The sequence below is a fragment of the Choristoneura fumiferana genome, chromosome 11, assembly GCF_025370935.1.
Source record: "Choristoneura fumiferana chromosome 11, NRCan_CFum_1, whole genome shotgun sequence".
Classification (NCBI taxonomy): domain Eukaryota; kingdom Metazoa; phylum Arthropoda; class Insecta; order Lepidoptera; family Tortricidae; genus Choristoneura; species Choristoneura fumiferana.
The window spans coordinates 9224133-9238341 of NC_133482.1; the positions used below are offsets into that span (position 1 = coordinate 9224133).

The following is a 14209-nucleotide window of genomic DNA, read 5'->3' on the forward strand; positions in this document are numbered from 1 at the left end:
AGTTTTCGTACCTTTTTTATTATTATAACTGGCTAGATAAGTAAATTTAAACGTCATTATAATACATTTTTGTCACAACGTCAAGTCAATGAGATTGATATTCAAAGCAATTATGTTTGAATAATTATGGTTTGAACACAAATCAAGAAGTTAAAAAGTTGGCGGACGAGAGGAAATTAGCAAGAGTGCAACTCTTAAACTATTTATGTATGTACGATTTGATTATGAAAAAATTGGATACACGGGTATGTTAATTTTATCATTTTGTCAGAAACATTAATATTTGTTACAAGAACACCAGAGGCAGGGCTGTAAGAATTTCATTCCTACTGGGTGGCCAAAGTATGGCTTATCGTGTGTACCAAACTTGTGGTCTGCAGCAACCTACTACGAAAACATACCAAATTTCCCTAACTCTTAGTAGCGTCGTGAACATTTTCACTCCATAGAAGTAAGTCGCTTCCCACCGTCTGTCTGCATATGTACGAGTATGTATAGTATGTACTCTATTATGAAGTGATTCAAGATTTATTATTTTATTTATAAGTGTGAGAAACGGCAGGGGTTATGGTTTTGGAGCGTATGTATGGGCATTTCTTTCGCACGCTATGCAACAAGGCGAAGGCAAGGAAAATAATTAATAACTGTTAGGAGTGACACAAGTTGTTAATTTTATGCGTACATGTCTTTCCGTCGGCTCATCCGTCCGTCCGTCTGTTGATCTGTCCATATGTCTGTCCGTCTGTCTGTGTATCTGTGTTTCAAAGTGAACACTACATCTTAGTCCTATTTTTTTAATGATTGTTTACCAACGCACACACCAAACCTTTTATCCTAAAAAGCTGAAATTTAAGATAAGGAAAAAATACCTACATAAAATTCTACTGGTTCGTAACAATTATTTAGTTTTTAGGATTCCGTACCTAAAAGTGCCAACGGAACCCTATTGCTAAGACTCCGCTGTCTGTCTGTCTGTCTGTCCGTCCGTCTGTCACAGGGCTCTATCTCTTGAGTTGTAACAGTTAGACACTTGAAATTTTTACAGATTATGTATTACTGTGGCCGCTATAGTAACAAATACTCAAACCAGAATAAAATAAATATTTAAGGGTGGCTCCCATACAACAAACGTGATTGTTTTGCCGTTTTTTGCATGATGTTAATAACGGCAATTTATTAATTATTCACAGAATATTTAGCTGTGTAATTACTTTAAAAATAAATAATTAAATTAAAATAAAACAAATATTTAAGGAGGGCTTCTATACAACAAACTTGTTTTTCTGGCCGTTTTTTTTGCTAATGTCTAATGTTGTATAGATAATGGTACGGAACACCTCGTGCGCGAAACCGACTTGCACTTGCCAGTTTATTTTTAATACCCAGGGTAGGTATCATGGAATTCAATGTTAAATTTTACAACTCTACCTCTATATCACTAATCTCTGTAAATTTGACATGCAGGCAGAAAGGAATAGCAAAAATCTAAATTCAATATCAGGATATTTTGAAAAAGATAAGTATTGTTCACTAACCGATTTTAATGACGATGATGATGCTGATGATGATGATGATGATGATGATGATGATGATGGTCGTATGTCATCGCTGCCGAATTCTTACTTTATTCAATGAAAGACATGGAGAAACTTTGTCACAAAGACTTAATTCAGATAATTTGATATTACGCTGTCCGTCCGTCTATTTCTATAGGATTACTTAAAACTGAAGCAAACTGAAGTGGCAGTGGGCCGGCCATATCAGCCGAAGAACCGGTAACTGCTAGGGTAAACGGGTAAAAGCCTAGCGTGGCGTGGGACGCCCTCAGACTAGGTGGAGCGATGATCTTCACTGGGTAGCTGACAGTAACTGGATGAGAGTGGCCGAGGATCGTGCTCAGTGGCGTGCAATTGGAGACGCCTCTATGTCCAGTAGTGGGCTAAGATAGGCCGATGATGATGATGATGATGATGACTTAAAATAAGACAATAATCCCACTCATATTATAAATGCGAAAGTTTGTTAGTCTGTTTGTTTATTTCTTTATTACCTTTTCACGTCTAAATCGTTGAACTGATTAGGATGAAATTTGAGATACAGATAGTTTGAGTCCCGTAGAAAAACATAGGGTAGTTTTTTTTAATCACATAATTCCCGCGGAATAACTATAAACGAATTCTACGCGGACAGAGTTGCGTGCAACAGTATGTACATTAGGGAATTTACCTTCTGATAGTCTGATTTACGTCCTTATGCTGTAACTAAAAGGCATTGGTCACCTAGGTATCTTATAGTCTGTCTGCTAATACTATTTCTGTATTTATTAATGCACAATTCCTTTCAGATTCAATGATAACTAACTGCATATAACTTTGCCTGGAATTATTATATTGCTGAAGTAGCCTTGGTGCTGTCATGCAATATTCAAGGTGAAGAAAAGAAGAAACGTTTAATGTTGATATGCAAGAAATTTAGGAATATCCGACTGATTAGATTTATTTATTAACGCTGTGTTAAAAAGTTTGTTCTAAATAAATATGATGTACACAACGAAATAAAGTCTTCGTAGGCATCTTTCTTTTAGCGTTCCGTGGGTGGAAATTTTAGTGGAGCTTCTAAAAACAAGAATACCAACAGGTATGTAGTTTTCATTTGTTGAATGAAACTATAGTAATTTCAGATGATGAGATAATAGGGGTACATATATATAAAGTACTATAAAACCGTACAACTTTGACCTTTGATATAACTTTGCCCAAGTTGTAATTTTTTAAAACATCTGAAATAAAACAAAATTGACTGATTTGTGACCACTTTGTGACATGCACATTTCTAAATCATTTTTGTATATTTTTTTCCCTGTTGTCACGAATAAATCTTTTCTTTTCCCTCGATATTGGAATATTTCTTTATTCCTGACGGGAGTTACTTCTCCTTTTTAGGGTTCCGTACCCAAAGGGTGCCAACGGGACCCTATTGCTGAGACTCTGCTGTCTGTCTGTCTGTCTGTCTTCTACTGGTTCGTAACTATTATTTAGTTTTTAAGGTTAGGCCAACGGGACCCTATTGCTGAGACTCTGCTGTCTGTCTGTCTGTCTGTCTGTCCATCCGTCTGTCACAGGGCTTTATCTCTTGAACTGTAATAGCTACCCGTGTGATGTCGGGTTAGAATTAGACCTCTCCATTTCTTCCGTGGATGTCGTAAGAGGCGACTGAGGACCGTAGGCCACAGGCTAGCAACCTGTCACTATTGTACCGTTTTTGTCAAACTTAAAACGTAAAATTGCTAAAAGTGGCTCCGAAGCTGTAACGTTTCGTGTGCTTTGCCTACCCCATTTAGGCATACATGTTTGTGTGTACTAGACACTTGAAATGTTGACAGATTATGTAGGTATTACTGTGGCCTCCATAACAACAAATACTAATAAGTAAAATTAAAAAATAAATGGAGTTGTCATACATAGATGAAGTAGATGATGATAATGATGATAATGCAGACATGTATATGATGTATATGATGATATTGATGATGATGACGATGATGAAGATGTAAATTATGTAGATGATGATGTAGAAGATGATAATAATGTAGATGGTGATGATGCTGAAAACGATGATGATGATTGGGGCAGAACAAACATGACATGTACCTGTGTATGTTCCTGCGAAATAAATAATTTCTCACCCTGGAGATCGCATAGATCGATATTTACTTGACATCTTATTCCGAAACTTATTTATTATTTTGTCACTAGTAACGTGCTAGCACAAGTCTTTTCGCGATAGTTTTAATCTTCTTCTGCGTGAAACATAAACATTGTAGTAGAAAAATAGTAGAATTATTATATGTTCAATTTTTTAACAAACGAGTTGGTGTTATGCTCTATGTCACAGGATGACTAAATATTGACTATCCATATCGATAATAATATCACTCATGTTTAGACTTTGCTCATGTCTAGCTTTAGACATTCTTGACTGAGCCGGCCGCGATAACTGTAGTAGGTAGTATGGCGTTCTTTTTCGAGTGTCATTGCTACTGAACTGTCAGGTTGCCTTACAGAAGAAAAGGAAACTCGTGTAAAATGACAATCTCGCATACAGATACCCAGAATCAAGAACCAAAATCAGAAGAATTGTATAAGCTCATATATTGATAATTTTTTATTGTGAGCTTACTTTTTTTTAAATATGTGTAACTATTATTACAAATTATATATTATATTTTTAAGGTACCAAACTTGACTTTTGTATTTAGGACTATTGCATGGTAGGTGCACGCGGCTATTAGCTAGTTTTATAAGATCTCCGCTTACAAATTGTATCTTTCGCGTCACTGCTTTCATTATAGTGGCATCATAATAATGTTTGATTTTGAGTTTGCATTACATTATAGGCACTAAGTAAGTATAGAAGTTAGGTTGGTCAAAACTGTCTTATTGGCTGTACATTAATTTTCACCCAATCTAGTGTCCCAAATTTCAAATTTGTCAATTTTCAAAATCACTCAATATGCCTGACTGAAATGTTTTGAATGAAATCTGGGCCATATTGTCCGAAATAAAGGTCTTTACTTATTATTGTAATAGCTGGTTCAGATTTTCGATCACGAACCCATCTGGACCCGGTCATTTGAAAGGCATGGGACCACAGCCAACATATCTAATATAGATGAGATGAGCAGAATTTTGGAGGTCTATCCCCTAATACACTATAAGGATGTACTAGTGGACAGGCCTCTACAGTTGTCAGATCCGAACAGTAATTCACATGGAGTGGGCTATGGCGTTATAGGATGCCGTATACAGCATTACCGAGATATGGAGTGAGATAACGGACACCTACCATTCCAATTTTTCCAATATCATATAAATTGTACTTTTAGTAGACGATGACATGCCGTTCACTAAATGGGCCGCTCAAACTATTGACCCCCGGAACAACGAGGTGTAGTATAATATAATGCTTCAAAAATGTGTTTCACATACTTTTATTCTGACGTAGAAAGACGTGTAATAGTATGTGATATTTTTGATTGGTTCGATTGCATCGAAATAAATACTTGAATAATTGAGTGGTTTCGGTGTTACCAGGTTCCTTGACCCTTGATGCGTGGCTTTACTGGTACGTCCATGAGGCATATGTGCTATATGACCAGTGATGTAAATAATGGAGTTGTTCTTTCAATAAATAATAAACTTTATTACATACATTATAATAATTATTTTTATTCTTGAACCACATTTAGATATTGTTGATTGACTGGACAGCGGGAATATTTAACTTGTATCACAGTTTATACCTTTTTTTGTTCTCAAAGTATTAGCTGAATCTAATGCCGACGTTGTTCACTAGCAGACCTGACCCCCTGATCCTGATAATTATTCTCAAACGCTGTCTAATGCGACGTACTGCATTTTACTTACCCCAAAGAAAAGATTGTATGGTAGAACTGCAACTGTCACAGGCGGAACGGCAGTGATGGGCCTGGTAATTGCAGCCTGCTCGCGTGCTCGGACAGATGAGAGGAATAGAGCAACAAAATAATTAAAAGAAACTGGAATTAATCAAAATACCACGCACAGGACTTATCACGCTAACACACACGAGTAATATTTACCTCGATGTTTCGGCAACATTACAGTGGCCGTGGTCACGAGTAGACTGAAGTGTGGGGTGTCAAGTCTGCCTAGCAGCGCGAGTCCTTCGAACTACCCGCACTTGGTCATTTTTATTTGTCACCCCACACTTCAGTCTACCCGTGACCACGGCGACTGTAATGTTGCCGAAACGTCGAGGTAAATATTACTCGTGTCTAAAAATATATTGTTTCCAAAATAGTTACTTGATTTATAATGCATAATATTTGGCATGATAATTTGGATATGAATTTACTGTACCAGCGGGAAAATTACAAATTAATTATACCCACTGCCCGGTCAACCAGACTAGTTAGCCGTAGATCCTACAGGCAAAGAGCGCTCAAAAAGTAGCAAAGTAAATACATTCCCTTTTTACTCTTAGTATTTGAGGACATGTATAGTTATTTTCACACCTCTCCTTCAGAAAAGTAACTTTTCCTCCCTGACGAGAGGGAGCAAAGTGGAACTTTTCTGTTCAAGGCTTTTCTAAGTATTTTATTGCAAATGCAATTTTTTGAAGTTGATAATTGTAAAGCCACGCCATTTTCTATGCTGGTTGTTCTTTAATAATATTTAGAATTTACTTCTTTCAAGTTTCTTAATGCTCGGTGTGAAAAGTTGTATGAGCGACTCGGGAGAAAAATTATTTTCATCTTGTGCGTTAACACTTGAATCCCTCATTACGCTCAGGATTCTACTTTAGAATCCTTCGCTACATTCTGGATTCTACAATAGAATCCTGAGCGTAGCGAGGGATTCTAAAGTAGAATCCTGAGCGTAATGAGGGATTCAAGTGTTAACGCCCAAGATGAAAATATTTTTGCTCCCGAGTGGCTCATACAACTTTTCACACCGAGCATTAAGAAACTTGAAAATAACAAATTCTTAATATTATTAAAGAAGCATAAGCATAAGCATAGAAAATGGCGTGGCTTTACAATTATCAACTTCAAAAAATTGCATTTGCAATAAAATACTTAGAAAAGCCTTGAACAGAAAGTTGCACTTTGCTCCCTCTCGTCAGGGAGGAAAAGTTACTTTTCTGAAGGAGAGGTGTGAAATAGTTATTTGTGTCACAAGGGAGCAAAATGGTATAGAAAATGACGTGGCTTTCCAATTATTAACTTAAAAAAATTGTATTTGCAATAAAACACTTAGAAAAGTCTTGAACAGAAAAATTGCACTTTGCTCCCTCTCGGTAGGGAGAAAAGTTACTTTTCTGAAGGAGAAGTGTGAAAAAAACTATTTGAGCATTTCTAAATAAAGTTTGTACATTTGATTTGCGACTCCTATTTGTGATAAAAAATTGCAGGTATGTAGAGTGAACGATACTGAGTCGTAATAACATAGTCTCTCAAAATGTCCCAATTGGTTTGTATGGAAATTTCCTGTTTTGTTACCAAAACTATGGATTTGCGGTAACAAAAAAGGAACTTTCCATACAAATTAATTGGGACATTTCGGGAGACTATGTTATTTAAACTCAGTGAACGATTCACTCTATCTACCTGCAAATTTTTCCCAAATCGGTGTCGCAAATCAAATGTACAAACTTTTTTAGAAATGCTCATTTTAGCACTGTAGCTTGCTGTGACAAAGTACCAAACTTTTCAGCTACCTATGAGCTTGACTGCTTCGAATTAGGTTTGATGCAACATCTGTCTCCGATGATGACGTGTCAGCTAAACTGAACGTTCCCGTAGTCTGCAAATACGACGGACTATTTGCGGTAGTTCTAGTTCCTTCACAAGACCTTGAAGAAAGAACTGCGTTATTTTTCCGCCTTTGTACCTTTGCAAGAACTGAAGATGCTACTGCGAAAGGAACAAAGACAAAAAAATAAACGCAGTTTTTCCTTCTAGTCTTGTAAAGGAACTAATGCAAAAAAAACGCAGTAGTTCCATCGCACGAACATCCAAAGGAAGCACTGCCAATAATCCAGTACGCACGACTACAACTCTGCTGGATCGGATAAAAATCCTAGCAGATAATACTTACAATAGGTAGTTATATGATACGAATTGACAACTGTTTTCGACTCGAAGGTAACAAAGGGAGTGTAGATGATTTTGGAACTGCTCGTAGTCTTCGGCTGATTGTGCCAAATCATCGGTTATGATTATCCTAACAAAATCAATTTATAGAGATATGTAGGTACAAAATTAGCACGGGATAGTTTTTTACCGCAATTTGATACCAGTTATCGGCGAGTGGGTGAACTTTTGCTGTTATGTAAGTATTTCGTAAGTATTTATTTATACCTATAAAGGCAAAACATGGCCTAAAAATGCATGAGATTTGGCAAACATACAATTGGAATTATGGAATACTCCTTGAGGATCGCAGAGGTGCAAGAAGTTTTTTTTTAATTCGAATACCTACACTACAGAATAGATTTTTTTCTTCAACGGGAGCGAAGCCGCGGGATTAAGCTAGTAATTATATATACGAACTGAGAAATCCAGATGCAGAAGCCTAGATAAACTCTTCGTCAACTCTTTTCATGGTTAGCAACTTATTAATAATTGATATTAGCAGCTTATGATTACTAATTCTCTACCAAAAGTCTTACCACAGAAATTGAGTGATGATGATGATGATGATAATTAGGTTAGTAAACTCTGTATGCTTTTTATTACCTCTTTTGATAGAAAGAGCTTACACGAAGCACTGTTCATAAAATATTAGGTATGTCTAAAGGCACTGTTACACATGCTCGTTACTAGCATGCTTATAAGAATGCTTATGAGCATGTTCATGGACTGAAGCAAACGCGTTCACACTTGCTTATTACCTTTCCCCCTTCCACCCCGTCTCGAGCTTGCGACTAATAAGCATGCTCGATAGTAGCATGTCCTGTTCACACATGCTACTAGTTAGCATTTGCTCAATAGTAGCATGCTTTCTTGCTACTAAAGAGCATGTGTAACAGTGTCTTAAGGGGACTTTGGCCTTACGGATGCCCTTGATAAACTTGATTGCCTGTGCATTTCTGTGCGTGTCGTACAAGGTGACTAAGAGCCCTGGTGGCAGCGCTCTCTATTGCTAACTACGAATTCCAAACTCCAGCTCTGCGGCGTGGAAGGTAAGGACAAACCACCGCACTATTTTCCCAAGAAACTCGTCCTGTACATTTGCTACCGATTTTCAACCGACGACCATGACCACATTAGCAAGAGTAGTAACTACGAAAAGTAACTATAAATATAACCTGAATAATAGCAAGACCATCAACCAAGACAAGAAACCGTGGTCAGAATCTTGGTAATTTCTCAATTTATCGTACACATATTATGAACACTTGAAAGGCGTTTGGCTCGTATTATAATATGCGAACAGTTATCCAAGACCCTGCTTCTAATTATCAATAAAATACCTATAAATTTTATAGGTCGTAGTAAAATTTTCGAGTAAAGTACAGTTGGTACAAAATTTCGTGACTCGATAAAAAAATGTGAATATTACTCGAAGGAGTACCCCGATCGGGTAGCTAAGTGTCGCAATAGACTTTCGCTAGCTGGCGCTGTCTATTTGAGTGTGTGCGTGAGCTCCTAGTGTCCGTATACGGCCGCAATTGACGTTCAAAGTAAAGCACCTCGTTTGCGGCTTTGGCGGAATATTTCATTTCGAGTGTGGGGTCAAAAAATCGGTTACGCTTAGATACTCCCGCCACTAGTTTTTGGTGAAATAATTCTTCATAATTTACGAAAAAAACCTGAAAAAAGGAACTATTGATAACAGCGCCATCTAACGGGACATTGCTCATGAGCTAACCAGGAGCAAACCCCTTAAGTTGAAATCTGGCATACTTATAAAATTTATGTTGCCTAAAACGAACATTTTACGCAAATAAATGAATATTAAATTCAGGAGACACTTTTGGGGGCAAAACAGAAAATCAAATAAAAAAAAGTTTACGAACTGTACCGTGTGATTTTTGAAACACAGTAGTATTATGAATCTATGTAGGTATCTATGAATATGTGAAAGAATTTTCGAACTTGATTTATGTAGTATTTAACTACTCGAAACTTGGCATTTATGCGTAGTTTCTAATGACAATACCATAATATAGTACCATTGAGCTGATCTGATTATGAAGCCATATTTTTTAAATTATTTAATGAAACAGACGAAGTTCGACAACATTATTTACGGATTTTATGTTTGAGTGAGAAAGAAACAGTTGTTAGGGTAGAATTTTTCGGTTCAATGATTTCGATGAAATGCTACCTGGGGATTTTCGGGGGTGAACAATCAATCTAGCTTGATGTTATCTCTGGAAAACGCATGTTCACGAGTATTAACCCGAGAAAAGCTTGGTCGTCCATGTTCTATTTATTCTTCACTAGTATAAGAAAACCGGCCGGATTTCATTACTCTTGAGTCAAGAGTCTTGACTTGACTGCTTATAGGTAGCTACCTAATATCCTCTACAACTGAGGTAGAAGTACTAGTCAGTAGTTGTAATAATTGTTATACCATTAATAATAGAGGTGACAGCAAAGTATCTATTGGGAAATATCATGTCGAGGACTGGGACAGTCACCCTATGTTGTGTGCATATTTTGCAAGATTGTCACATGTTATCGTTAAAATCTTGTAAACCTAAATTTGACCAACTTCTAGTGGGTAGTCAAATTGATTCGAAATGGCATACATCATTAAGTAGATTGAATGACCTAGCAAATACAGTCAGAAAAAGTATAATCAGCGCAGAATGCTTGTATTAATAATGTAAAATTTAGGGAATATTACCTCATCATCCCAGCCTATATACGTCCCACTGCAGGGCACAGGCCTCCCCTCAGAATGAGAGGGCTTGGGCCATAGTTCATAGTTACAAATTCAATTCAAATGTTTTTATTTCAAACAGTCCATATTTGTTAGTAATAGCTTCATCTGTGTTAGTTACAATTAAATAAATATAGTGAAATCAAAATAAATAAATAATTTAGATGTTAGAAAGCTACCTACATAGTTAAAAAAAACTAATTTAATCAATGAAATGAAATTATGTCAAATTTTATGCAAATTTAAGTTACCTATCGATTATAATCAAAAGGCAAAATTGACCATATAGAAGCATAAAATAATAACTTAAGAACTGTTAATCGGCATAGATAACACTTTTAAAGCACATTCGTCACAAAATGACGAGAAAGTGATTTCAAAACCCTGCTCAATTTTTTTTTGTTAACTTAAAATATTCTAAGAGTCTTTTTTCTCAACAGTTACTATCGCCATCTACAGCTGCACCGAGTAAACAGTCTTCGGGTTCTACGACGCTCAGTAGGAGAGAACATCTCATAGCAGAGGAGATACCAGGTCCAGAGAGCTGTGTATAGGCAAATAGTTTAACGAATTTTGTACATAGTAGGAAATGTAGGTATGTATTGACTGTCAAATTGTGATAAACGACATTGTAAATATTGTAAAAGGAAAGTGTAAAGGAGGATTAAAAATTAAGCCTGGCAAGTATTTGTGGTTTTATTCATTTTTTAGAACCTATGGTCTGAGAGCCCGGAATAAAAATATAAAATGAAATAACTGTAGTTTAAAGTCCATGCAAACCTTAACCCGTTATTTTACTAAGGGCTACAGGTTTTTGTAAAAATCTTACAATGCAGCTCAATAATTTAAATAATAGTAAGTATGGCTATGTTACCATAAAAACAATAGTCAGCACAAATTTCATATTTTTAAATTATGAAATTCGATGCACTTAGTTCAATCACTTGAGTTACGGTCGAACTTCATTAATACCTACTACCTCAGTTATTCGTAGTAATCAAAGATCAATTTAAGCCAAGATAAACAGAGATCGTTTCGCTCGATATACAAAGTCCCTATCATGCAGCAATCCATAATTATTAATGGTCGATATAACCTTCAAGGTTAGTAAGTCGTTAGTGCAATAATAGCGTAATCGTTTGTGAATATGTGTGTGTTCGTTACTTTAAGTACTTTTCAACTCAATATTACCATAAAATTTGGATTAAATCCCAAGTCCTAAACCGTTACATTTAGACACATTGTAATTTAGCGTAGGTGATTGTTACGCAACGTTAACGCCTGGTTTTATCCGGAAATATCTCTAAGATTTTTTAAACTACATCCTATGTAATAAAATATACTTACTTGAAATTATATCATTATAAAGTTAGACTTAAAATATGATATTTATTTAATTTTATATTATTTGTTACACACAGGTAAATTGAATACAACACCACGTGACTTTCTTATGATTGTAGCAAAGAAGATCCTCGAATTCAAATTAAGGTAAACGTACTTGTCACTGTCCCGATAGTCGCGTATTTTATGTCATTAGCAAAGGTGTCAGAGGGTGTCATCTATTGGCACTAGTGTGTCGAGCACACGGACGTTTCCATCAACTCTAGGAATAAATTGAAATTGCTTTCCGATTACAACTATACTTTAACAATCCTCATTACACTAAAACGTATAGCTTTCGAACGTAACTAGTGCCAGGTCGTGTCAGCCACAGTTCAATCAAATTAATGTAATGGAATGACCGAATCTCTTAATTGAAGATGCGATGAGCATACGCGACGAGTCGGTGATCCCGTTTTGTACAGCCCTAGGGTGTTAGCGCTAACAGTAATCAGATCTCTTTCTAGTCACATAACATAGTAAGTAAAAGAGATAATACATTTGCTAGAATAAAATAGAGTAGAGAAAATAAGATATTGTACCCTGTTGATGGATTTCTAAATAATTATGACATTTTAATTACATTACCTGGTACCTTTTTATTGCCTACTAGCTTACTTTTTAAATTATTGACACATTTTGAATTTTTATCAATTTTTTATTGATTCAGTTTGTTGTCTGATCGTTCGTCTGTCAAAAGTCTGTCGAGACCGCTTTTCTGTAGAAGGCATGGAGGATTCAATCTGAAATGAATATCAAATAATTAAATCTGCCATACTTTAGGGAGCAATGAAAAAATCAAATTTCTTAGTCAACGCAGTCAAAAGACAGTCATTCAAAAATATTTTCATACAAATTACCTGGGAATAAAAACCTATAGGGAACTTTCAATTATACTAAAAACTTGAGATTTGGTATTAATGTATCTTTTATAGGACAAACAAGTCTGAAATTATTTATTATTAGTAGTTATTTTTTATTTGCTTTCTAACTGAAAAAAACAACTTATTCGGAATATTAACATGAATTGAGTTACGCAAAGCTCGTGTTCCTAAGTACCTAGGTACATCTTTACTATCCAGCTTCTGCGAAATTCACTCATCTGTGCCGTCCTATCCATGGACCTTAATTAAAACGTCTGCAGGCTGTCATCCCGATGGACCAGCACTCGACGTTAGCCATTTTAAAATCTTAACTGAATATCCGACTCCCATAATAAAATTAAAACCCGGGCTTTCCCGCCAATCTAATTTAATACTTTTTATACTTCAAAGACAAGACGACCGGATACCATTAGTTACGATTAGAAAATTTGATACGAAGCTTGGGGTGCCGGGATCGATCCCTAGCTGTTTCTATCAAGGTATGTATGAAATATACCTACAAATATTAGTTCTCGAATCTTCCATACTTCATCATCCCAGCCTATATACGTCCCACTGCTGGGCACAGGCCTCCTCTCAGAACAAGAGGGCTTGGGCCATAGTTCCCACGCGGGCCCAGTGCGGTTGGGAACTTCACACACACCATTGAATTAATTCGCAGGTTGTGCAGGTTTCCTCACGGTGTTTTCCTTCACCGCAAAGCTCGTGGTAAATTTCAAATGTAATTCCGCACATGAATTTCGAAAAACTCAGAGGTGCGAGCCGGGATTTGAACCCACGACCCTCTGCTTGAGAGGCGATAGGTCAAACCACTAGGCCACCACGGCTTCCATACTTATCAGTTATTTATTAAGTAGGTACTCAGAGTATGTAGGAGTTTTGATTCGTTTGGGACTAGATTAATCCAAGCCAATAATGGTCTCAAAACATTTATTTGTTGAACTAACACTTTTCCTGACATGTATACATATTCTGTACTGTAAACATATTATTATTATTTAACAAGTACAACAAAAATACGCATTGATTCAAACTACTCAAAAATATTATTATGTACTACAACCATACAACGTCAGGATATCATACATTTTTATACACGCGACTGTTGGTACATATGCTGAATTTTATCATAATAATTATAAAACTACATACAAGACAAATATTAATAATAAATCATAATGCTTTGTGCATTGCAAAAACCTTTTAACTAGTTACTTAAACTAATCCGTTAGGGATCATGAACCTCTCGCACATTAGGAAAACTCTTAGGAAAATTACCCTTATAGTTCGGGATCTGGTTGCAAATTTACATACGTCGTTGAGTACCACACGCGAAAAAAAAATTTTGGGCCTTAACAGCCCTAATGTAACATAAAAACAAGTCTACCTTAGTTTTAGTGGGCGGGTTGATAGGTATAGCCGGGATCTTTTTTGGTCAAAATTACATAGAGTACCCAAACGCGCATGGTGCCAGCAGTTGCCCACTAGGATAGCATGAAGTTTGTC

The 14209-nt window shown here is 36.2% G+C and overlaps 1 protein-coding gene across 1 annotated transcript in view; it reads left to right on the forward strand.

The window, feature by feature from the left end:
• The window catches only part of LOC141432705 (neural cell adhesion molecule 1-like), a 202956-nt gene extending 191836 nt beyond the window's left edge, over positions 1–11120 (forward strand). The window contains exon 18 of the mRNA XM_074094438.1: positions 10877–11120. Within this exon, the coding sequence (XP_073950539.1) occupies positions 10877–10990 (114 nt within the window). The 3' untranslated portion in view covers positions 10991–11120. The remainder of the gene's footprint in view (positions 1–10876) is intronic.
• The last annotated feature ends 3089 nt before the right edge of the window (positions 11121–14209 follow it).